At 33.6% G+C, this 26367-nt stretch overlaps 1 protein-coding gene across 5 annotated transcripts; it reads left to right on the top strand.

Annotated features, from left to right (window-relative positions):
* The first annotated feature begins 290 nt into the window (after positions 1–290).
* LOC141563400 (baculoviral IAP repeat-containing protein 2-like) lies at positions 291–26367 on the top strand. Of its 5 annotated transcripts, none has more exons than XM_074304406.1 (9): positions 291–542; positions 5582–7807; positions 7902–8001; positions 10762–10840; positions 11996–12044; positions 15884–16126; positions 20366–20620; positions 24693–24734; positions 24912–26367. In XM_074304406.1, the coding sequence occupies exons 2-9, from the start codon at positions 6964–6966 to the stop codon at positions 25103–25105; spliced, it is 1806 nt and encodes a 601-aa protein (XP_074160507.1). In that variant the 5' UTR covers positions 291–542; positions 5582–6963; the 3' UTR covers positions 25106–26367. The 5 variants fall into 5 exon arrangements, with proteins under 5 accessions (XP_074160507.1, XP_074160508.1, XP_074160511.1 ...); XM_074304407.1 differs by having other exon boundaries at positions 333–487; XM_074304410.1 differs by lacking the exon at positions 20366–20620 and having other exon boundaries at positions 333–487.

Raw genomic sequence — 26367 nt, 5'->3', positions numbered from 1 at the left:
GCTCTGTTGAAAAAACTGCGAAGCGAAATGCTGTTAGGCGATCCCACATAAAGTTGATGGTGAGGAATCCACAAAGGAAAACGTGCCATTTTTTAATGATTCCGGCCTAGCCTTTAACCTAGTTTAGCCGCTTGCTCCGCCACTAATCGCCACATTGCCCAGCCATTCGTCCCCGCCGAGTTTCGGAGCTCCGTGGCCCAGTCCCGTCACACATCACCCCGCCTCCGTGGATGGCGGTTGGCGTAGCTATTTCCTATTCTACTCCCCACAGCAGGGGGCGTGATGACGTCAGTGCGGCGTCTGCCTCCGCCCGGAGAGGGCCCGGGGCGCCTGTGTCTGGGAGGGGTGCGGACCTAAGGATTGCCCCTGGCCCTGACTCCTAGCTACCTCAGTTTTCCGGGAAAGACGGGTGAAGGCCCGGAAGGCGCCGCCCTAGAAGTCAGATCAGTCTTTCTCCCTTCGCCAGCCACGCCCCCCGGGGACTGCGGTGAGTTCAGCCTTTTTTTCCTACCCGGATCCCAGCGGTCGGGGCTTAAGGGAAGGTGAGTATTCAGACCTGGGGGAACGCGGGGCTGGAGTCGTGGCGGCGGGGCGGGGTCCTATTCGCAGAAGCGCTTTTGGGGGTCGGAGAGGACAGCCGGAGAGGGGCGGGCCCTTAGGCCGGACTCTTTCGAGCCCTTGGACTAGTGTGGGCTGTCCCAAGAAGGAAATTCACCGGTCCACGAAATTTGTGGGCATTTCCCTGTCGCCTTTTTTTTTTTTTTTTTTTTTTAATTTTCTCTTTTTCCGTGTTCCATGCTCGTTGATGGGAATACCCAATCCCTTCTTGGAAAGCTGCTCTTTCACGCAGTAGGAGCTTTGATAAGTGTTTTTCCAACTTGACTGCTTGTTTTCTCGTGTGTTTGCCAAGCTTTCGTTTGGTATTAGAGACCTAGAAGGAATGTTTATTACCCGATCCTCCCGGCCCCCCTCTCTTAACCTTATCCGTAGTGGCAGCCCTTACAGTTAATATTTTAGAGACGGAAGAACCCCGGGAGATGATCTCCTTGTAGGTCATCTTGTTTAAGGTTAGTCTCGTCCTTGTGGGTGTGTATCGTTTTTAAAGTAAAAAGAAATATATATATATATATATATATATATATATATATATATATATATATACACATATACATATACATATAAATTGATAAAAGAAGTCAATTATGTTGAAATAGTTAATAAAGTTTTTTTTTAAAGGAAAGTGGCTTATATTTATTTAAATTTTTCTGAGTAGCTGCTGGACATTCAGTTTGTCCATCTAATTTCTATTATAGGATAAGATAAAGGCATTAATTTTTTGAATTTAGAAAAAAATTTATTATTATTTTTTAAATAAAGTTTTTGAATGTTCATGGGTCCCTGGTTAAAAACTTGAGACATTTTGTTATTTTTTAAAATAAGGTCTGGCAAGTAGTAGGTGCTTAATAATTAATTGATTGATTGGCAGGAAAGTGATGGCCAAAGGGGTGAACTGACTTTTCTATTGTCACAAAAGGGGATCCACCTTAGGTCTTGTGATTTCAAAATGGAGGAATGTTGTCTCACTGGCATTCCACTTATTAGGATAGGAGATTGCATGTATAATTTAAATTAAAGGTGTACTTTAGAATAGTTTTTAAAATTGCCCCCAAGCATTTATTATAAGTTTACTATGTGACAGGCACCAATGATATTGGAATTGGACGCTAGAAACCTGTTTGAATTGTGATTTTGAAACTGTGATTGAGCAAATCTCACTTAGCCTCTGTACTTATTTATTCATCTCTAAAATGATGATAATAACTTGCACTTTGAGCTAATCTTATTTAGTAAGTACTCAGTAAATATGCAAGACACTGTACTACTTCTATAGATAAGGTGTAATGACAGAATTGAACAAAATTATAACTTTCATTTGAATACAAATGAAGTCTCCGTCTTGGTAAGAATCAGTTCCAGAATAAGTTAATCTTTTAGCCTTTTGAGGGAGTGAAATTATTATTAAGGCAAGCCAAGAAGTTTTTTTGGACTTGTTTTGGGCAGAGAGAGAACTCTTTGCAAATACTTAGAAATTTGAAGTCTCCTGTCATGTTCTCTAGGCTTATGATCTCTTTTCTCTCTACTCTGATATTTCTTTCTCCTGTCCATGTAGTCACTAGTAAACTTCTCAACTTAAGTATTCTTTGCTCTTCTTCCTTCTTTTTCCTGGATTTCTCTACAAGAATATAAATGAATGTCTTCTAAATATATGCTACTCCACTTGTGCCTTGACCTCCATATTCCAGTTATGAACCACTTCCTGCAAAGTCTCAGTGATTAATCTTAAGCCAGAGTTGGCTCTCTATATTAGCTTGTTCATTTTACATTTACTCATTCTTTGTGCATTTGTGTAGAGGCACCTAAGATCATTAGTTTTATTGAAGATTGTTTTCTTGGCTGTTTTCCTTTTGAATTACAAGTTATTTCTACTTGTACTCTATCTTATGTTGTGGAAACTCTTCGGAAACTTGGTAGAAATACATATTTTTCCCTCCCTTTTTTTTTTTTCCTGAGGCAATTGGGGTTAAGTGACTTGCCCAGAGTCATGTAGCTAGGCAGTATCAAGTGTCTGAAGTTAGATTTGAACTCAGATGCTCCTGACTTCAGGACTGGTGCTCTATCCACTAGATCTAGCTGACCACTCCCCTCCCTCCCCTTTTAAGTTTAAAATCCTTTTTATTGAATTTTCAAGCTACATTTCTAGCAACATGTTATCTTCATGTTGTCCCTTGCAAGAATTCATTTCTTTATTTTAAGGTGTGGTTGAGAAATCCAAATATTGTTTGAAAATAGTATTTTACTGACCCACATTTGCTTCACTTGAAACTCATGCTTTCTTAACAGCAATAGTGATGAAAATATCAAAAAGTCTTTAGTTTCTTGCTCATGACTGTACATAGTATTTAACAAAATGCAGAATCTAGGGGAGAGGAGAGGAAAAGAGGGGAAAAGTTGAAACAGAAGTTTTTGCAAGGGTCAATGTTGAAAAATTACCCATGCATGTGTTTTGTATATAAAAAGCTGTAATTAAAAAGAATTTCCAAAAGCATTTCTGCCTTGATTTCAACTATGGATCTGTATCATTGTTCCTTGGGTGAGAAGCAGCTGCTGCTGCTTTTTTTTTCACCCCAAGGGATCCAGCTCCCCTCATGGGAAAAGCCTAATAACTTTGCCTAAATGGAAGTATGTAGCTTATCTTCTTTGTCCTATTTTTTCCCTTTTCCCTCCCCAAACTGACCAAGAATCTCTTCTACCTCATCATATCCTTTCATCTTTGTTTTTATGTAAAGGCATTCTATCTTTTTTAAAGGAAAACTTCTTTGTGATAACCTAGAAAGCAGGGAAATGACAGGATGCTAGATATAGAGCTGTAAAGCCATCTGATTCAACATTCTCTCTTTACTGGTGGTGAATTGAGATTGAGAGATTTAAATGACTTGCCCAGGATCACACAGATAGTAAGAAGAATAAGATGTACTTCTAATCCCTTTATCCTGTTTGCTAGGAGAGAGATCAGTGTACATTTTTTAAACCTTCACATTTGTGTACTCAGTGCTTAGCTCAGTATCTGGCACATATAGAACACATTGACCAGATGGGTAGGATGGTTCCTATGAACAGGAAAACTCTGTGCCCAGTAGGAAGGAATGAAAGAAACAAACATTTGTTAAGTATATATTAATATGTATTATAATATACATACATGTTAATATATTAACCATATATTAATAATATGTGTTATTTAGCGTATAAGAATATCTCATTTGATCCTCACAACAGTGCCTGAGACAGGCAAGTTAAATGATTTGCCCAGGGTTATATAGTTAGTAAATCTCCAAGTTTGAATGTGAACTCAGGTGTTTCTGATTCGGGACTAGTGCTCTGTCCACTGCTTCCCACAACTGCCTCAACTGCACCTCCTGTGTATGCGTTATTCAGTCAAATGTCTACCACATATGTATCAGACATTGTGCTAGATGTTGGGAGAAGAGGACAAAGAATAAAATTATTCCTATTCACAATGATCTTTACATTCTAATGAAGAAGAAAACACATAGGCAGCAATAAAAATTTTTTTAATACATACAGATAGACACAAGGACACACATGAGAACACAGATAACATCCAAAGTCGTTTAATTTATGTGACCATGGAAAGGAGGGCACTACACTAGTAGAGGCAATCAGGAAAGGATTCAATTCATTTACTGTGTGAATCCATCTTAAAGAGTTTATTTATTAGGCATAGGGAACAGTAAGTGCACAAAAACTCTGGAATGAAGTGAATAAAAAATAAAAAACTATTTTTGACTGGGATTGCAGAGTAAAGGAGAGATGATGTCCAGCAAGGCCAGAAAGGCAGGTTGAATCTAGGTTTTGTAAGACTTTAAAATCTCAACAGAGAAGTTTGAGTGGTTAAATCAAAGAGTCACATGAACAGTGATAAGGCAACAGTGTAGAATGCATTAGAATTATGAGAGGCTTTATTTTTAAATTTTATTTTGCTGAGGCAATTGGAGTCATTTTGTAAGACTTTAGAATCTCAACAGAGGAGTTTGAGTGGTTAAGTCAAAGAGTCACATGAATAGTTATAAGGCAACAGTGTAGAATGCAATAGAATTATGAGAGGCTTTATTTTTAAATTTTATTTTGCTGAGGCAATTGGAGTCAAGTGACTTACCTGTCCAGGGTCACATAGCCAGGAAGTGTTAAGTGTCTGAGGCCAGATTTGAACTTAGGTCTTCCTCACTACAGGGCTGGTGTTCTGTCCACTGCCCCATGAGAGGCTTTAGGCAGAAAACCACTTTGCACTGATAATAGTGAGAGATGGAGGGCCTGAAACAATGTGGTGGCTGTACAAGTGGAAGTCTGTACAAGGTCTGTCTGTACAAGGAAGGGGAGAAGTTCTGAAGGTAGAAAGAGCAAGGCTTGACAACTGACTGGCTCAGTGGAGTTCAGGAAAGTGAGGAATTGAGGATAATGCTGAAATTATGAATCTGGATCACTGAAATGCCGATTTGAAGAGAGAAAGGTTTCAGGGGAAAGATAATGAGTTCAGTTTGTCATATTTAGTTAAGCTCATGGGAGACTGAATATAGATCTAGGAGTTATCTGTATAGAGTTGCTAGTTAAAACTATGTGAGATAGTGAATTTAACTAGTTGTAGAATAGAGAAGAGAAAAGGGCCCAGGACAAAATCTTGAGAACTACCTACAATTAGGCAGCATTATATGGATGATAAACCTAAAAAGGAAGTTATCAAGACAAGTAGAAAGGATTTCTCCTGTTATTTTCCATGTTTTCTGGAAGCAAGCTATCCTCAGTTTCTTGTTTTTTGCCTACATTACCAGTCATTTCCCATGGTGAAGTTAGTACATTTTGCTAATAAATTAATGAAATTGAAATCTTTTTTTCTATGAAGTTATTTTTACAATTTTCTGTGCTTCAGGTTTTTTGAGTTCTATTTGATATCAACAAATACTATATTTTCTAAAATAGTGTTTTTTATTTGTTTTCTTTTCAGATCTTACATCAAAGAAGACTATTTTTGTAGACATTTTCATTTTCTTCAGAATAATAAATTCTAGAATGGAGACCTAGAATTCTTTAAAGGGACATGGTCTAAACCCTGGGAGGTAGTTTTGTGCTTGAATATATATTTATATATATGAATGACAAAAGCTTATTTAGAAGGATTTTTTCAGAGTTAATGATGCATTACATACCTATATAATATTTTTTTTGGTATGGCAACAATTTTTAAGTATATAGGAAAATGCTGTAAGATATTTCTGTTTGTGACCTGATATATATATCTCCTTTGGTAAAAGTGATAGCTCTTCTATATATGTGGTCCCCATTTGAACATCCTATAGTTTAATTTTTTAAACGCAAAGAAAAGCTTCTGTTCTAGAAATTAAACACCTTTTTGAAGTTTGTAGAAAAATTTGATATGTAGGAAAAGTGTAACATCAGGTAGTTCTAAATTGTAGAAAATTTGAGTACCAGTTATAGCGAAATAGAATACTTAACAAATACTGCAAAAGCATTGAATGAATCAGCAACATTTTACTTCAAAACAGAAAAAAATAACTATTTGTATACAGTTTAGCAGTGACAAGATATAGAAGGAAAACAAAATTTGGTCATATGAAACCATATCGATCTTTATTTACTATACAAGTGTATGTGTGTTGAGCTTTGAAAGTAAAGTTAAAGAATGCCAGATTTTAAAACATTGCAATAACTTTTCAAGCATGGCTTCAATTTAGCAATATAGTTTAAAATGTTTCTAAAACTATGAAGTTGATTTCAAATATTTAAGATATTCTTGGTTTCTTGTAAAATGGCTCTAGGAAAATAAAGAGTTAAATAGGATGTAAAGCATTTTTTTTTTTTTTTTTTTTACTCTTCTGTAATATAGTATACACATTGACTTTTCTGTCATCATTAGATCAGGTTTAGTTAATTTGAATTTTTTGTACTACTTAGAATGTTTTGAATATAGAAATGCTCATGTTTATATTTACATAAATGTGGGTTTAGGATATACATCCTTAAAAGTGCATCAACTTTCATTCCATTGAGGTAGCATTATAATAAATAAGCAATAGGATGATGAAAGACCCTATAAGCCTGAAAGAGTTAATTAAATCTAAAGTACAATACTAGATGTCATTCAGGTGACTTGGGAAAATTACTTTACTTTTTACAGAAGTCATTTGATATAATTTTAATGCTGGACATTCAATAACACAAAAGTTACTCATTTTTTTTTTTAGTGTAAAAAATGAAAAAATTCATTTTTATGTTTTTAGCAAAATATAAAACTAGTGTTATAAACCCACGCACAAAACTACCTCCCAGAAAAAGACTTGTCCCATTTTGTTCCCAAAATACTCAATTATGAATGCGGTAGAGGATGGTGTGCTGTTATCACGTTTGATGAATAGTGAAGCAAATGAAATGAAATATGATTTGTCATGTGAACTCTACAGAATGTCTACATATTCTACTTTCCCAGTCAATGTTCCAATCTCAGAAAGGAGTCTTGCTCGGGCTGGATTTTATTACACGGGTGTGAATGACAGAGTTAAATGTTTCTGTTGTGGCTTAATGCTGGATAATTGGAAACAAGGAGACAATGCTATTGACAAACATAAACAGCTTTATCCCAGCTGTGCATTTATTCAGAATTTGATTGCTGTTAACCTGGGATCTTCTCAGTCCACATTTTCTTCTTCACTGAATAATGCCACACGTTCATTATCTTCCAGTTCAGGACAGAGTGGATATTTCAGTGGTTCTTATTGCAGTTTCCCACTGGAGCCAGTGACTTCCAGAGCAGTTGAGGACTTGTCCCCTTTGAATGCCAACCCCTATAGTTATTCAATGAGTACTGAGGATGCCAGAATTCTAACTTATCAGACATGGCCATTGACATTTCTGTCACCATTAGATCTGGCAAGAGCTGGTTTTTACTACATAGGACCTGGAGACATGGTAGCTTGCTTTGCTTGTGGTGGGAAACTGAGTAATTGGGAGCCAAAAGATGATGCCATGTCAGAACATCGAAGACATTTTCCTAACTGTCCTTTCCTGGAGAATCATACCCAAGAAACATCAAGATTCAGTGTTTCTAATCTGAGCATGCAAACCCATGCAGCCCGTATGAAAACCTTTGTGACCTGGCCACCTCAAATTCCAGTCCATCCAGAGCAGCTTGCAAGTGCTGGCTTTTATTATGTAGGTAAGAAACCTAAAGCAGTAGATGAAATATTCATCATAGATCTTAACCATTGTTTTTATTTATAAATTTGTAAATTGCTTCACTTTTTTATTAGGTCGAAATGATGATGTCAAATGCTTTTGCTGTGATGGTGGATTGCGGTGTTGGGAATCTGGAGATGATCCTTGGGTGGAACATGCCAAATGGTTTCCAAGGCAAGTATTCTGATGACTGCTTTACAAGATTCTGTTAAGAGAAGTAGGCTTACATGAATCATTGGATTGAAATTTGTATTAAAATAAAGCTCAAAAAAACCCACCATAATCAGTCTGATTATTTCAATCAGATTGATTATGGTGTTGTTTTTTTTTTTTTTTTTTTAGAATAATCATTTATTCAATAGAAGGCAAAGGTAGGAATAATCAAAATATTTACTACATAGAAGACAAAAACAATAATCAAAATATGATATTCCAACCATAAACTTGAATTATATTCTCCATCAAAGCATATAGTATGCATGAAGTAGAGCTGACACACACTCGTATGGAAGCTTGCCAAGGAGGGATACAAATAAGAAAACCTTGCACCTAGGCAATTCACAATTCTGGATGGCAAGTTGTGAGATTCTTGGTTTCTTTCAAGAAGAATCCAGCTAGGCAAAACCATTTTTCTTCTATCTGTTCTTTCTCTGGCCCTCATAGTTCTGCTGTAGTTAGCTGATTTTTTGCTACTCTTGGCCTTCTGAAGTAATAAACTCTCAGTACATAGCTACCCTTATCAGGGTATGGAAATGTCATGTGCTTTTAGTGACAAGCAATTCACTTTCAAACTTCTTAGATCTGCTCTGGGACTATTTCAAACTAAAGCAGTGACAGAGCCTTGAAGCCTTTCTTCAGACAGATCTTCAAACACGAGAGGTCTGTGACTTATTTAATCAGCCCTCAGTAAAAGAACACTTCTCATGGAAAAGCAGATTCAAATTTCTTATTCTCAAACCAGAAAGAAAAATAAAGCATAACAGGAAAACCACTGACCATGTTTCTCCTCCATCAAGTGTAGTTGGAGCTAAAGAACAATTTATCTTCCTATAGTTAAGTTCTCAACAAAGTAATGGCTCTCTTTTGATCCATGCATCTATATGTTGATTTTAAAAATTGATCCCATTTACAGTTAATTGATTTTCTTCTGTAATTGCCTGTCATGATTTGTTGTTTTTGGACTTAATTCATAATTTCACTTGTCTTATTTAGTTTAGAAATCCACTCATCTTGTCACCTCTGAAGAATGATTATTTTGTTTTCTAAAGAAATCTGGTCCACTATCTCTAACCTCACAGTTAGACTTAAAACAGTGAACATTTCTTAGTCGTAGGATTGAGTTGTTGCTGTTAGCTCTTATTACCCAATTTTTAACCATGTTTCCTTACATCTATCCTTCTAGCCTCCCCAAAATATAAAAGAGAACTGTCTCCTTTATTTGGAGGCTTAGTTTAGCTGGGGAAGCTGAGCCTGTTTATTGCTAAATTCACATTTTACTTATAAATTGATCATGTTCAGTTCTTTGTGCTGCAGTCTAGCCTTAAGTTTCACTGATATGTGGAGAAGGAATGCTATTTTTCCAGATAATTAAATTTTACCAGTGAGTAATCATATTCCATCTAAATCATTATCTTTTTTAAAAAATTATTTATCTATAAATTATGAACTTATTTTTAAAAATCAGAAAAAAAAAGAAACAGAAAAGGAATACAAAACAAAATAAAAGGGAACATCAGGGAGAATCCAAAATATGTAACAATAAATTACCAGTTCATGAAAGTATATATATTAGTAGAAGAAATTATATTCATGGAAGTCCATCTTTACTTCCTTGTAAGTTGTTCTCTGCTGCACACCTTTTTTTACTTTATTCCTTTTTTCCCCTTTCATCCCCTCCTCCCTTCCTCAAATAGGTTATAAAGAATAGCAGTGGAAAGCTAGCCACTAGATACTTTTTTTTTTCCATTGCAATTCATGGAAATATAGACACGAATTGTTTTTGTTTTTGTTTTTTTTTTAAGGGAAAAAAGAATGCTTCAATCTGTATTTAGACACAATAAGTTCTGGGCATATGGATAGTTTTTCATCATCAGTCCTTCAAAGAGGTTTTCGATCATTGTATTGCTGAGAATAGCAAAGGCATTCACAGCTGATCACTTTATATTATTGCTGTTACTTTGGACACTTCAGATTTTTCTCAGAGCATTCTACTCATCTCTCATAGCTCAAAAGTATTCCACATTTCCTCTAATGTTTGTCATTTTCCTTTTCTATCCTATTAGCCAATGTAATAAGTATGAGGTAGTGTCTCAGAAGATAAAGATTAATTAAAAAAAAAATTGTCTTAAGGAATCTCAGTGGTGATTTAGTGTAACCTCAACCGTCTTTCCCTCCCTTAGTTTGTACTACAATCTAACTAGTGATATAATCTAGCTTCTGAAAACCTTTAAATGGAAAGTGTGAAGAAAAACATTTTTGACATCCTTCTATAAAGGCTGAATCTATCTCTTTATTATTTAAATCCCTCCGAGGCCAATTAGAATGAATACATTCCAACTTCAGGTTCACACACCTTTAAATATTTGAAGATATCCATTCTATGTCCTCTGGGTCTTTTCCAGGTTAAATATTACCAGTTCCTTTAAGTAATTTTCATATGGCATGGATTCAAGACCCTTCACCATTTAAATTTTTTTGGAATTTCTCCAATTCTAAATTGTTCTCATTTCTAAATTGTTGCCTGGGAATAAATATTAAATATTTAAGATTTTATTTTTAAAAGTGAAATGTGCCTCATAATACATAATTATATACATTAGTGTTCCAAAACACTAAGATCCAAATTAGACCTAAGTAAATTGTTTGGAATCATCTTTTTTTTTTTTTACCATATGAAACAAATTTTTTGAATGTTCTTTTCTGTTAATCTTTTAGGTGTGAATACTTGATACGAATGAAAGGACAAGAGTTTGTTGATCAAGTTCAAGCTAGGTATCCTCATCTTCTTGAACAGGTAAAACGTTATTTTAATTATCTTCACTGATAATACTTCTTAACTGATAGCTATGGAAATATATGATTTTAGTGTTAGAGAAAAAATAGCAATATTGTTCATATTGTGCTTTGAACTCATAGAACATCATAAAGTTTCCTTCCTGAATCTATAAGAAATTGAGGGTAATTTTAAGTATGAGGAATAGTAGTTTTTTCCTTTGATTGACTAATTTTCATTTAATTGCCATTCTTTAAGTTTTAAAGGTGACAACTCAATAGATTGACTTTTAAATTTTTGTGGAGATTAGAGAAAGGATATCATTTACCTCATCTTTTTTTTTTTTTTTTTTTGAAAAGTCATTTTTAAAATGATAATTTGGTGGCTAAGGTTCAAATCTTTATCACAGAGTTGAAGTATTGGTCCAAATAAGTGAGAAAGAACACTTTGCTAGATGGATGATTTCATCAGCATGAATATACTTCCTCATGAATAGAAACAGACTTCACTACATTAGGCAGCAATCAAAAATGTACATCCACTTGATAGTTACTTTTTCCATACATTGTTAGTCCCTAGGTGACACAAACTTAATTTTGGACAGAAATGAGAAGGCTATCTTAACTTGGAACCTCTAGGGCTTTTGTTCTATTGATAAAACTTTTTTGGATCCAAGGTCATGCCTTACACTACCTGATGCATGTATAAAGCTGTATAAAATAAGCCAATTAAATAAAATTTGTTAAGCTGAACATAAAATATTCTCATACTTTTAAAATTTTAGCCACTTCCAAGCTTTTCTGAAACTATAAGGAGAATCCCATTCCCCCCAAACTCTTTTCTCTGCAGGATATTTAGTGTTCCCTCATCTTGCCTATACTTGGCCTAGTTAAAAGCAGCTATAAATGGGATCATATGATAGAATTCAGTATTTATTATCAACACACACATATTCATACACACAGTCTTATAAATACATAATTTCTCAAAAGTTTTAGTATGTTTTAAGTTTTTAAGCTCAAACTTTTGGGACAAAAACACATAATACATTTTTATCATTCTTTTTAGAAGTTTTGCCAAAATTTGATGATTGCTTAGGTACTGAATTCTTGTCATTTTTACTATTTGCAGATAATTTGAAATTTACTTTATTTTCTTCTGTCTTATCTTCTGTAGCTGTTGTCAACTTCTGATGCTCCAGGGGATGAAAGTGCTGATCTACCAAGTACGTGAAATAATATTTTGAATTTATATAAGGAATGCCTGAAAAAAATAAGAATGAAAGTATGTAATGGAATTGTGAATTAAATGAAAAATAAGATGGATCAGGCTTACATTTTTTATTGCAAACTATTTTGTGCATGTGGCACAAAGCTCTTAGGTAAGATAGATGCAGAGAAGTATGAGATGGTGACTGGTTCCCGAACTTCTTTGTTGTAGTTAGACAGGCAGAACATAAAAACATGCAAAGATACCACATATTGTTTTGCATTGTTAGCTAAATGTCAGATTATGAAAAGGAACAAGGTATTTCAGAAGAGATAGTGACTGCAAAATTACTTTTCACTTTTTTTTTTTTTTTTTAACCAAGTTTTTTACCAAAATTATATTAGTAATGTTAGCTTTGGCAATAAGAGGGGGAGGGAAAAGAATTGCATAAGATGTTATACTTTGTTTTGAATGTAAATATAGGAATTTTTCTTTGTAGTTATTTTAATAATCTTCCTCTAGCCATGTCTTTTTAAAATAAAACATTAAAAATTAAATTTGGGACAGAGAGCATTTTCATACATTTTCTACTTCCTCAGATTCACCGTGTCTAGATGATTTTGGCTTTTCTTTTACTAGGATGATCTAGGCCATTCAATGGATTCTCCCTAAGACAATGTTTTATAGCAGAACAGTAGATTTGGAGTCAGAGGAACTGGGTTCAGAATCAGACTCTGATATGTTTATGTCCTTGGGCAAGTCACTTAACCTATCAATCACAATTTTATCTATCAAATGGAGATACTAAGATTTGCCTCTTTGGGTTATTGTGGGAATCAAATGAGGCTATATTTGTAAAGCACTTAGCACAGAACCTGGCACATAATATTAACTACTGTTATTATTGTCATTATTGTTAGGTCATTATTAGTAGTAGTATTTGACGATAATTTATGAAATGGTGGCATGTCTGCTCAGGCTTTTGGGAAATTCCACAATGACAGTGGGAGTAGTGCCACAGATATACTTTAATAATAAGCACATATATAGGTAAAACAGCAAAAGGAATGTAGTGTGGGATTGGGATAAAATGGTAAGGGTGATAGGCAGTGATAGGCAGTGTGAGGGAGAAGAAAGGGAGAGAGAAAAGGCCCATTCTCTCACATAACTATGAATTATAGTTGAGAGTACTTGGCAACATGGATCTCATGGAAAATGGAAGAATGTTTGGGGGAGTAGGGATTTGAGATATCATTTTTATAGGGTTTATGAAGGTAGGAAAAGCAGTCTCTTTATTTGGGATTAATTCATTAATGTGTCCAAATAATTTTAGAATTATCAGTAAAACTTTAAAGTTAACATGTCAATATCATCTTAAAATACCAGTACCTTTTGATATTCTGTAGATGTCTGAAACTTGGCTGAGATTTATATATCATCAGATCAAAAACTTTGACAGCCGTGTCGATGTCTTCTACAGATTTGGCACGTATTGCTGTGAATTTGCTTAATATACAATTTGTAAATTATCCTCCTTTCATCTTTGGGAACCTAATTTCCAGCTTCTTCACTTGCTCTTGCCTAATTTCCTGCTATTGCCCCTTCCTATTGACTGCTTATAACACCATATTAACCCAAAAGAGGACTGGGGTAGTTGGGGGGACAAGAGCAAGAAATAATTTTTTAATACAGTGACCTTGAACAAGTCACTACCTCTTTGGATCTTAAATTCCTTATCTATAAAATGAGACAGACTAAATTTCTTTGTATTCTTTACTCTTCTATTCCTCTTTCCTTCCCATTTCTAAAATAATCCTCTCTTTTCTAAGGCTAACCTTTCCAACTGTGCTTTTGGTCCTATTCTCTGTCTTCTTGATCAGAATTTTACCATTTTATTAACTCTCTTTTTTCTTTCATTGAAAATGAAAGAAAAGAAATGAAAAATGAAAGAAGAGGTCTCTACCTCTTCCATGGCTACTTTACTTCTCCCTATAAGTTTTGCGGGTCTTAACTTGAATGCTTACCCCACAAAATAATCTTTCCTCAGCCCTGCTTATTCCTTTAATTATAATCCCATCTTCTGTCATATTACACCATTTTCATACATTGAAATACAAAGATGACACAAAAGAATTCTTCATGAATAAAACTCTGGTTTTCCATTTCACATTGCTTTTTTTTTTTTTTAGTATATAACTTTACTTTTCAAACTGCTCTGTTTCTTTGTTTCCTTCTAAGCTTCCTTTTCTTTTTTTTTTTTTTTTTTCATTTTACAAAGTTCCACTGGTTCCTCTTTTTTTTTTTTTTTTAAAACTTTAAATTTTGTTTTTAGTTTTTGGTTTTGGTTATCAATGTTGCTTCCTGTTTCCTCCCTTATTAAGAGAAATAAAGTAGAGGGAGGGCTATCTATTGTTTTTTAATAGGAATGGATGCTGTGTTTTGTCAGAGATCTTTTCTGCATCTGTTGGGATAATCATATGATTTCTATTGGTTTTGCTAATGATATGGTCAATTATGCTGATGATTTTCCTAGTATTGAACCAGCTTTGCATTCCTGGTATAAATGCTACTAGTATGAATTCCTTTGATATATTGCTGTAATCTTTGCTAGTATTTTATTTAAATTTTTTGCATTAATATTCATTAGAGAAATTGAAGTATTTTCTTTCTCTGTTTTGATTCTTCCTGGTTTGGGTATCTGTATTTTTGTTGTAAAAGGGATTTAAGGGATTTGTTAGGACTCCTTCATCTTTTCCCAAATAGTTTATATAATATTGAGATTAATTGTTCTTAAATGTTTGGTAGAATTCATTTGTAAATCCATCTATTCCGGGGGATTTTTTTTTTTTTTTTGCCTTTTTTTCCCTTCTATGGGAGATAATTTGTACCATTTCACTTTTCCCTCTCCTTTTCTCCCAGTATATGCCTCTCTCCTTAATTTCATCATTTTTTTTAAAAGATATTATCCCTTCATATTCCACTCACATCCATGCCCTCTGTCTATAAAAACTCCTAAGCACCATAATAATGAGAAAATTCTATTGAGTTACAAGTATTATCATGTAGGAATGTTAACCGATAAATCTTATTCAAGTCCTTTATGATAATACTTTCCTGATTACCTCCTTATGCTTTTCCAGAGTCCTATATTTGAAAATCCATTCCATTCAACTCTGGTCTTTTCATCATGAATGCTTGAAAATCCTGTTTCATTGTATGAAGGATTATACTCAGTTTTTCTGAATAGGTGATTCTTGGTTAAAATTCTAGCTCCATTGCCCTCTGAAATATCATATTCCAAGCCCTCTGGTTCTTTAATATAGAAACTGCTAAATCTTGTGTTATCCTGAATGTGGCTCCACTATTTTTTTCTCTTTTTCTAGGTTGTAAAGTGATTGAGCAGAGAGATCTTTTACATTTATAACCTTTATAGCTTCTAATACATAGCTTGCCCATAATAGGTGTTAGATATGTTAAATGAATAAGGTAAGAAATATATTGTGAAGTAATACTTTAATAGTTTTTATAGTTCACTAAGTACCTTCATATAAATGATTTCTTCTCATCTTCAAAATAATTATGTGAATTAAGTAAGTCAGTTGATATTCCTGTTTTGAAGATGAGAGTCTTATAATCAAAAAGGGATTGTGACTTATACAAAGTCAAATGACAGAGCTGAGACTCAAATCCAAGTCATTTGACTTCAAGTCAGATGTTCTTTCCTCTTTATTATTTTGCCTGTTGCGGTTTGTATTTCATAGTAGTTTAATTTATTCTATGAATCTATATGTATTGCTATAATTAATCTAAATTAATTAATTAAAATTTATTTCTATATATGTTGTTTTCAAACAGTTATTCATTTTGGACCTGGAGAAAATAATTCTGATGATACAGTCATGATGAACACTCCAGTGATTAAAGCTGCTTTGGAAATGGGCTTTAGTAGAAGTCTAGTAAAGCAGATTGTCCAGAGTAAAATCTTAACAACTGGAGAAAACTATAAAACAGTCAATGAAGTTGTATCGGATCTCCTCAATGCAGAAGATGAAAAAAGGAAGGAGGAGAAAGAGAGACAAGCTGAAGAAATGGCATCAGGTGTGTATTTGATTTTTAGTCACATGCAGTCAATCTGTTCATAGTTCATAAAATTAATGTAGAATTTAATCTTTTAATGTTTGGAAAAGTAGTTTTCTTGAACTTTGTAGCATTTATTTCCCTCCTGATACTTGTAGATGCCTTTACTTGAAAAATAAGATTCTAAATAATGAAATGAGGTTCTTATTATTTTTTCCCATTTCCCCAAATAATATTCCCATTTGCTTTATTCAGCATAATTCCATTTTGCTCCTGTGGTAGTGTTGTTCATTCATTCTGTCACAGTTGTGTTAGAGAAATTGTAATTGACTTTGGCCTTTGACTTTATTTTTAAAAGATTTGTGTATAGCACTGGTGTTGAGCTCAATAGGAATGGAATAGAAATGAATCCTGGAGAGTAACTTGCTGACTTAGAAAACTACAAATTAACATTGCTTTATTGTATTTTTATTTTGTTAAACATTTCCCAATTACATTTTAATGTGATTTCTGCTGCACTTATGAGGTCATGCTTTTGACACTTCTGGTGTAGAGTACTGTATTTATCAGGAATTACAGGATTTATAGCTAGATGGGATCTTGAATGGTATATGAATACATTAAGCGTTTACTTTGTGCTATGTTCCAGAGATACTAAAACAAAACAAAACAAAAAAATACCACTTTCATGAGTACAAAAACTCATGGAGATTATATCTTAATGGGTGAAAATATCACATAAAAGGGGAGAGAAAAATGGGAGAGAGTAAGAAGGGACATGGTGATGAGACTGCAAGAAGTGGTAGTGAAATGGAAGTCTGGTTCTTTGCAAGATAAAGAAGAAAGCTTATCACAACAGGAAGAAATGATGGTGATGGTGGTGTGTGCATGCATGGAAAAAAAAATTTACTATGTGCCAGGCACTGTGCTAATTGCTTTACAATTACTATCTCATTTGAGCCTTACAATAACTCTGGGGGTAGTTGCTATTATTATTCACATTTTGCAAATGAAACTGAGGCAAACAGGTTAAATGATTTGCCCAGGATCACAGAGCTAGAAAGAGTCTGAGATAAGATTTGAAATTATATAAATATTACACATATGCAAATTTTTTTAGTGGAGTAGAATACAGAATGGGATCACAAACTGGAGATAATTGTAATTCATCTTTCCTTATTTTACAGATAAAGAAACCAAGGGTTAGTTAGAAAGGTTTGATTGACTTAATTAAGATTATACATTAGTCATAAGTAGCAGGGCTGACTTATCTTCAGCTATCCTGACCTAATGGCTGTTTCCAGGTTTGCAATACAACATTTGTAGATCTGACCAAGGCCAAGCTTGTGATATTGTCAGTCATGAAGGCTTATGGAAAATTATGTTAAAATTTGGTTGCCCAGAAAAATTCCATCAGTGTGATACACAGTTTCATGATGGCAACCTTGCGTGGGTTCTGGACAATGGACCATGCTCTCGAGCTTTCCCTGTCACCAGTGGAGTGATACAAGTGTGTGCTTGCCCCCATGTTTTTTTGCATGATGTTTTTTGCCATGTTGTCAAATGTCTTCAGTGAGATCAAACATGGGATCAAAGTCAGCTACTGCACTGATGATGAATTCTTCAATTTGAAAAGGCCGTAAGGGGGGCAGCTAGGTGGCGCAGTAGATAGAGCACCAGCCCTGAACTCAGGAGGACCCGAGTTCAAATATGGTCTCAGACACTTAACACTTCCTAGCTGTGTGACCCTGGGCAAGTCACTTAACCCCAGCTTCAGAAAAAGAAAAAAAAAAAAGAAAGTAAGAAAAGGCCGTAAGCTAAAATGGAAGGAGTGTTGGTACATAATTTTTTTTTCCCAGATGATTGTGTGCTCAACTCAGCCTCCGAAGCTGAGATGAAACAAAGTGTGGATCAGTTCTCTGCTGCTTCTACTAATTTTGGCCTACAATGAACATCAAGAAAATATAGGTCCTCCATTAGCCGACAGTACAACATCCATATGTGGAACTATTATAATTAAAGTAAATGGTGGGGTTTGGAATGCGTTAGATAAATTCAACTATCCTACACTGTCTGTAAAGATATGAGATCATTAAAAATGAAGTGTCTGCACTTAAGAACCTACAACATTAGTTGGGGAGAAAAAATTTACAGATAAACAAGAAAAATACAAAAAAGTGTTAAAGCAAAGTAAAACAAGAAATATATAAAAGAAATTTATAGTGATATAGATATAATATAGGGTAAGGATTTGCACATACCCACACACATAGTGTTAATGAGGGGAGGGGCGCTTTTTAAGCAACAACTTGAATGATTAAGGATGGTAGGTTATTTATTGCATTCTGCTTTTCTTGTTAAAGTTGTATCTATTATCTCATTTCCTCATTCTATACCCATATAGTAATTTAAAGGGAATAGGCATAATTTCAAAGAGTTGGCTAATGATTGCATTTAGCATTTTTACCCTTGGAAGTATTAACTGAAAAAATAATAATTTCTGTCTAACTTGAGAATCAAAAAAAACCCGTACCTTAAAGTGACTGGATATATCATACTTCCTTTAAAGAAAAATAGAAATTATTTTAACTTTGCTTGAATTAGATATTTCCTCTTAAAGTGGATCACATATGATCTTTGTTCAAATCTTGGCTTTTTTTATTGCTTAATGCTCTGTGTAATTATTTAGAAGGCCTCAATAGAGGTATCATGTTCCCAAACTAAAGAGGTGATAGTCACACTATAATTTGCCTTGGTCAGACTACATTTTTGAAGTTATGTTCAGTTCTGGTAGCTACTTTTCAGGAATGATGTTGATAAACTGGAAAGCATCCTGAGCACAAGGATAATGAGTTTATCCATATACAAACAGCTGAAGTATTTAGCCTAGAGAAAAGAAGCCTTTTTAAGATTTAATAGTGGTCTTCCAAGTATTTGAAAGGTTGTTCTGCAAAGAGATAGACTTAATTTGTTTAACCCTAGAGAACAGAATTGGGAACAATGAAGAAAAGTTGAGGAGAGAGAAATTTAAATTTGATAGGAAAAACTTTATTACAAGTTTAGACTGTGAAATCTGAGGGAGCAGGAACTGTCTTTTGCCTTTCTTTGTATCCTTAACATTTAGCACAATGCTTGAAACATATTAGGCACTTAATAAATGTTTATTGTGTCTAATAATTAAGGCAGTTCTTGAGTAGTATGGGTTGTCTTGGCAGGGTATTGTTTTCTTCATAAAGATTTTCAAGCAGAAGTGAAATGACCATTTGAGCTTGTTATAAAGGGAATTATGCTTCAGATATGGGTTGGACAAGCTAAATTCTGAAATTCTGTCGAACTTTTGATATTCTGTGACTTACTATTTTATTAAATTCTGAGCACCACTTTTCATAAGATATTGCTGTAATATGAAGCTTTTTTTCTTATGATGTTGAACTCTTCATGATTTTCACTATCACTAAAAATGAGATTGATAAATTGTGCTGGTTGGGGAGGGAGGATATGCTTCTTTAGGAAATGGATGCAGTTTGGAAATTGAATGTGATAGCATATATTGTGAAGGTAAGAGTAGAAATTTCAATTAAATATAAATGATAGATTGTTATAATTTCATACCCTTACCACACAAAACCAGAAATTCCAAATGAATGTTTTTGTAATGGCTTTGAAGACAATGAAAAAGGATATCCTTTTCCTGTCAAGTTTGACCGTTATGTAACATTATAAGATAAATTTTTTTAGCAGTTGAAAGGAAATATGAAAATATAAAAATAGCATTAGTAGACAAAATAGTATAGTAACAGTAGCAAGATATAAAAGCAGAATACTATTTAAGTTTTTTTAAGTTTAAAGTCATGTTCTGTTACCTTCTTAAATTGTGAAAGATGTATAATAGAAACATTAAAATCCTAACATCTTTTTTTTTGAGTGCCTATTATATTTGTACTTAAATTACACATGAGTGCTACTTTGTAAATTGAGAGTTTCTACAAGATTTTTTTATATTGATAGTATCATAAGTTTGGACTAAAAAAGGTATGTATAGGGAAATAAAGGCAGCAGAGTAGAGTAGAGCTCAAGGTTCTAATCTGCCACTTGATACAAGTTTTGTAACACTGGATAAGTCATTAAATTTTTTCATGCCTCAGGTCACAGGTTGTGACTATCTTGGTGGAAAGAATCCCCACACTGGGAGTTCCACACTTTGGAATCATCATTTGTGTGGTTTAAGTCTGATGTAATTTTTTTCTCTTTTCAATAAAGATGACCTGACATTAATTCGGAAGAATAGAATGGCTCTGTTTCAGCATTTGACCTGTGTACTTCCTATCCTGGATAGTCTTTTAACATCGGGTGTGATTAATGAGCAGGAACATGATGTTATTAAACAAAAAACACAGACGTCTCTACAAGCAAGAGAACTGATTGATACCATTTTAGTCAAAGGAAATGCTGCAGCCAATATTTTTAAAAACTGTCTCAAAGAAATTGATTCTGTGTTGTATAACAATTTATTTGGTAAGTTTATAGGAAAAATATTTTAGGAACAAAGTGGATCAGTTGACAAGTTTTTACCACATTGATCTCTATCAATTAATACAAAAGATGTAAGAAAAATTTCATTCTTTTTGCCCAACATTGAATAACTTTGTTGTCATGGCAGTACTGTTATCCCCTCTCTATTCTTTACCTGCTAGTGCTTTCTTGTTCTGTCCTTGAAACTCCTATTTTGTTAGTTAAGTTGCCGGTCATCCTTAATTGATCTCTCTATTCTGGCTTCTTTTTCTGCTGCTCTATCTCATAGTCCCTACAGGTAAAATTAATGTATTCCTTGTTTTAAACTTCCACTTCTAGATTGTTCTGTCACCATTATGTAACCTTTTCTCTTTTGAAAGTGTGCTATCTGATGAACCCATGCTCTTCTGATTCTTGATTTCCTGAATAATTTTCCACCATATTTATTATTGTTTCTCTTCATCCCGACTTTTGGTGTCTTGCTTTTTTGCTGTTCTTCCAGTCCTTAGTTTTCTTGTGGCCTTACTTTTTTCCTATGATTGATTAGTCATTTCAATAAAGTATTCCTTTTCTACTCTTGATTTTTCTGTCTTTTAATCATTATCCCTTCCCAGCACCCATTTCCTGTTTTTAATTCCCATACAGATGAACACTTTGAAAAAAAAATCATGAAATTCTTTTGATTGGGATGGGATAAAGAAATGATGTGATAAGTAAAAGAACTGTCATGTAGCATTGAGGGCATAAATTGTCAATATAATTTTTGATAGACCCAGTCAGTAGAATTTTGTGATCTCTTCTAGTAATGTATTTTTCAGATTTTCTGAATTTTCCAATTCTCTGAGTCTTATTTTTTTTTTCCCTGAGGAAATTGGGTTTAAATAACTTGTCCAGGATCACACAATTAGGAAGTGTTAAGTGTCTGAGGCCAAATTTGAACTCAGTTCCTCCTGACTTCAGGGCTGGTGCTCTACGAACTATACCACCTGGCTTCCCCTCTCCCTGAATCTTAAGAAATATCTTCACACTTGGAAAGATTGAAGCTATCCAAAATATATTCCTTCAGTGGTGGTTCTTTATTAATTAAAACTTATCTATATCATTTCTTTCTTTCCAATATTAGAAGAAAAGACAATTTTGTTCCTTGGCTTTTTTTTTTTTAAACAATAAAGTTTTATTGATATATTTTGGATTTTCTTTTATATCACCAATATTTTTCCTAGTATTGCTCTCTTCTCTGAGAATCATCCCATATAACTTATCTCAAAGACGAAGAAAAAAAAAGAAATTGGTATTTTATTAGAGCTAGTTCTTGTTTTATTTAAGCCCTTTATCAGTTACCCTCATATGTTTTATACTTTTCAGTCTCTCCCCTCTACTGGCATTCTCAGACAAAATACATACTTACATTTTCCATATTCTAAAATAAGAATCTTTCTTTCCTTCTTCTGAACTTAAAATTTTAAAAATTATATATTGATATGTTTATTTCTCCAAGTTTTTCTTCTGAACTTCATTGCTGAATTTTCATATATCCTTACTATCTATATTTCCTCACTTTTAATTGCTTCCTCTCAATTCAAATGGCTCTTTCTGAAGTTAATGACCACCTTATTTTAAGTTTTCATCTTCCTTACCTCTATAGCCTATTGATTTCTTCACACACCCCCTTTTTTTGTAATATTTTTTTTTTCTGTTGGCTTGTGATTTTGTTCTCATAAAGTTTTTGAACTGTCTCATTTTATCTCAAAATTTTGATGCTCTCCAGTTTTTACTTTGGCCCTATTCTTTTTTTCTACACTTCAACTTTTGATAGTCTTACCTGTTCTGACTGTTCAGGAGACATTTCTTGAAGCTTCCTGTAAGATATCTCCAATTGGGCAACTTCCAGGTATTGAAAATTTAGCTTATCCAAAATCACAGTCTTCATCTTCATCCTTGCCCCTTCTCTCCTGATTTTTTTATTTGATGCTTTCACCTGTATTCTTCTAATAGTTTTAATTTCCCTATGACTAGAATCTCCCACATCTCTAGTTTGTCCTTCATAAAACTGAAAATCATCTGTTTGCACAGTTCTGATCCCTTAACTACCCTATTCATTAACATTTAGTGTCTCTTTATTACTTATAGGATACAATTTAAATTCCTTAGTCTAATATTTAAGGCCCTCATCAACCTGGCTCCAGTCTTTCTTATCTTCCCATCCTAATTTTACATTATCATCATTCAGATACTCTGTTCCAGGTAAATTTAATTACTAGCTATTCCTTATTATTCTTGTATCTTCTTCCCCTCTCTTCCCTATCACACCCCAGTTCCTCACTTCCTTTTTTCCAAGGCCTTAAATATTTTCATCTGAAAATTTTATTCTGATTGACCTTTCTCCATATGTTCTCTGACTTTTTATTGTCTTTATTAAACTGTGATGCCTAGTATTGGGATATAATAATCTAAATGTGGTTTAATCAGGTCAGAATTTAGGACTATCTTGTCCCTAATTCTAAACATCAGATAGTTAAGATTTTATTAGTTTTTGGGGCAGTAGTGTTTACAGTACCAGCCCTGAAGTCAGGAGGACCTGAGTTTAAATGTGGCCTCAGACACTTGACACTGCCTAGCTTTGTGACCCTGGGCAAGTCACTTAACCCCAATTGCCTCAGCAAAGATTTTATTAGTTTTTAAGGCTTCCATATTATACTGTTAATTTACATTGAGCTGGTGCTACACTAAAACTCTTTTAAAGATAAATCTTCCCCTCGTCAGGTCGTTTTTTGTTTTTTTGTTTTTTTAATTCAAATATAAGACAGAATTACTTAGTATTAGATTCAGCCCAGTGTCCTAGTCACCAAGAGCTGTTTGAATCCTGTTGTGAATCTTTTCTATCTCTGGGTCATACAGATCATTGCTAAAAATGTTCAATTTATCAGCACATGATTAAGCTTAGGGTTGTCCTTGAACTGTTAATGATTATGAGTCTGGCCATTTAGCCATATCCAAATTCATCTCATTGTACTATCATCTAGCTTATATCTCTCCGAAATCCCCCTAAGAATAATTTGAGATTTGGCTAAAGTCTAGGTCAGCTCTATTTCCCACATATTTCTGTGTGTGGAAGCATATGCACAATCTACCACTAATTAGTGCTAGCTTTTGAGATCACTATCTAGATACTCATTAAATGTTACTTTAAAAATATATTCTAGACTTCATTTATTTATTTATTTATTCATTCATTCATTCATTTATTTATTTTGGGGGGGATTGAAGTCAGGCTCACCAGTCTTAAAATCTGTAGGCTCCATTTATTCTTTGACTCTTTCTTTAACCATATCTCAGCTGCCAAGTTTTGTCTGTTGTATCTTGGTGCTGTTTATAGCTATCCCTGTTTCTCTAGAATGGACTATTTTAATACTTCTTAACTAGTCTTTCTATATCTGGTTTATTCCTTCTTTATTCTACTTGTCATATAATCTCAATATTATGCTCTTTTACTCTCCTATTCTCAAAAAATTTCACTTACTATTTCTTGGAAGTATAAACTTAACCTGTTTTTAATGGTGGTTCTCTACAATCTGGTGCCTCCTCTTATACTTTGCATTCTAATTGATTTTGATTACCCCATCCCATATTGCCAGCCTGCCCATGCTTTCATCCATTCCTGAATAATGTGAATAATAAAATCCGTTCTGTTTTCCATCTTTTAAAGCCTTTACTATTCCTATTCCAAGAGTTGAAAGTGGTCTCACCACCCTCATATATAACATTGCATTTTGTACAGATCTATCCTATGCATACATAACATTTCCCTTTGTATCACATTTATTTTCCAATGGATGGCAAGCTCCTTGAGATGAGGGTATGTGCCATATTTATGCCTATATCCTCCATAACCTATAGTTCATTACTTATAGAATATTCTTAAATCATTTTCAAAATTGAGTTATAACTGATTGTAATGAATATAACATTTCCTCAGTCTAAATTATTCCAGTTATTATACATTACTCTGACAAAATAGTCTCATTTTGAGGAAAAGACATATTTTGTATGGTGATGTTTGTATATTTTTTTCTAGTGGAAAAGAACATGAAGTATATTCCAACAGAAGATGTTTCAGGTAAAGCTGTTATAATCGATCAAGTTTCTATTTTAATACTTAAAAGGGACTCTAGGTGCTGTTCGTTTTCTTTTTTCTTTATTCTTTATTCTTCATGGCTCACTTATACCAGAATTTAGAATTATATGAAGAGTAAAAGGATTGTTATTAGTTTAAAATTATTTCTTTTCTTTGTAGGTCTTCCTATGGAAGAACAGCTTAGGAGATTACAGGAAGAAAGAACATGTAAAGTTTGTATGGACAAAGAAGTTTCTATTGTATTTATTCCTTGTGGTCATCTGGTAGTATGTAAAGAATGTGCACCTTCTCTAAGAAAATGCCCAATTTGCAGGGGTATAATCAAAGGTACAGTTCGTACATTTCTTTCTTGAAAAGAATCCATATATGCAAACTTGTGTGAAGCAGACTGAAACCTTTGGAAGAAAGAAAAATGTTTCAAGACTTTTTTGTAGTAAATTAACATATATAACTCTGCCTTGGTATCAGTTATTTGATTTTCTTAAAAGTATTTGGTGTTTATATACTATTGTCATAATTCCTTGAAAGTTTGTGGGTGTGCATGTGTTTATGTTTATGTGCATGATTTCATGTTGGAAAAGCAGGATATGATACTTAAGTGCTTGAAAGTATAAGAATAATATATAGACATATTGCTTTTATGCAGCATTTTTGGATTATTGAACTTGATTAGCTTATTAGAAATTTTGAATACTATATAAGTGTAGTCATAGATATGGGAATCATGAGCCCCCAAATTTGTCATAATTCCAGTGCTATTTTGTTGTAAAATAGAGACTGTCTAATTAGCTGGGATGAAAATTTTCCCAGCTATGAGGAACGGATTAATAGCAAAATGTTTAAGAGAGCGACTTAATATAAATGTTTGGCTCAGTTGAATATATATATATGTGTGTGTGTGAGTGTGTGTGTGTATATATATGTATATGTATATATGTATATATACACATATTTACACACGTGTACATATACATATTTGTGTATATTGAGAAATGTATTCTTTCTTTAAAGAGATTTCAGATTAAATCTTATTATCTCAAAATTGTTTTAACAAATGAATCTCAATTTAGGACAGATAGGATTAAAATCTGCTTTTTTGCATTATAATAATGTGATTTACAAAAGGGTTTCTTTAGTGATTTGTATTGTGTGTAAAGTGATTCTATTTCAGGAACATAGCTGTTTGTATGTCTGTTGTAAAAAACTGAATAATGCTGATGTGGTAGGATGATAATACCACATTCTTTATAAGCTAAATTATATTTGTTTTGTAAAACTTAAGTAATTATGTCTCTTTTTGTAATGTGTATCTACTGTAATTATTTGTTTTTATGTATTCTTTGTATCGTATTAGTAGTTTTAATAAATGTTTGATATACCACTTAGTGTGAAGTTATCTACAACTGATTGTTGTCTTTGTTTCCTACAATGCTTTGCATGTCATAGTCAGTCACTAAATATTTGTTAATTAAAGAATAAATAAATGCAGCGAAACAGGGAGTCCTGTGCTTTGATTGTGGAATTGTCAGTGTAGAAGTGTTCTTATGTACCTGGGTTCTCCCTGATAGTTCTTTTCATATTGTAAGAAAATTACAATTAAATAATTAACCTTGAA

The sequence above is a fragment of the Sminthopsis crassicaudata genome, chromosome 3 (genome assembly GCF_048593235.1).
Source record: "Sminthopsis crassicaudata isolate SCR6 chromosome 3, ASM4859323v1, whole genome shotgun sequence".
In the NCBI taxonomy this organism is placed as follows: Eukaryota; Metazoa; Chordata; class Mammalia; order Dasyuromorphia; family Dasyuridae; genus Sminthopsis; species Sminthopsis crassicaudata.
Note: the sequence above shows the minus strand (reverse complement) of the source record. Positions and strands in the feature narration are given on the sequence as shown.

Coding starts and splice junctions, on each gene's coding strand:
- LOC141563400 (XM_074304406.1), top strand. CDS start 6,964: ATGAATGCGGTAGAGGATGGTGTGCTGTTATCACGTTTGATGAATAGT. Junction 8,002..10,761: donor CATGCCAAATGGTTTCCAAG/GCAAGTATTCTG, acceptor TTAATCTTTTAG/GTGTGAATACTTGATACGAA. Junction 10,841..11,995: donor ATCCTCATCTTCTTGAACAG/GTAAAACGTTAT, acceptor TATCTTCTGTAG/CTGTTGTCAACTTCTGATGC.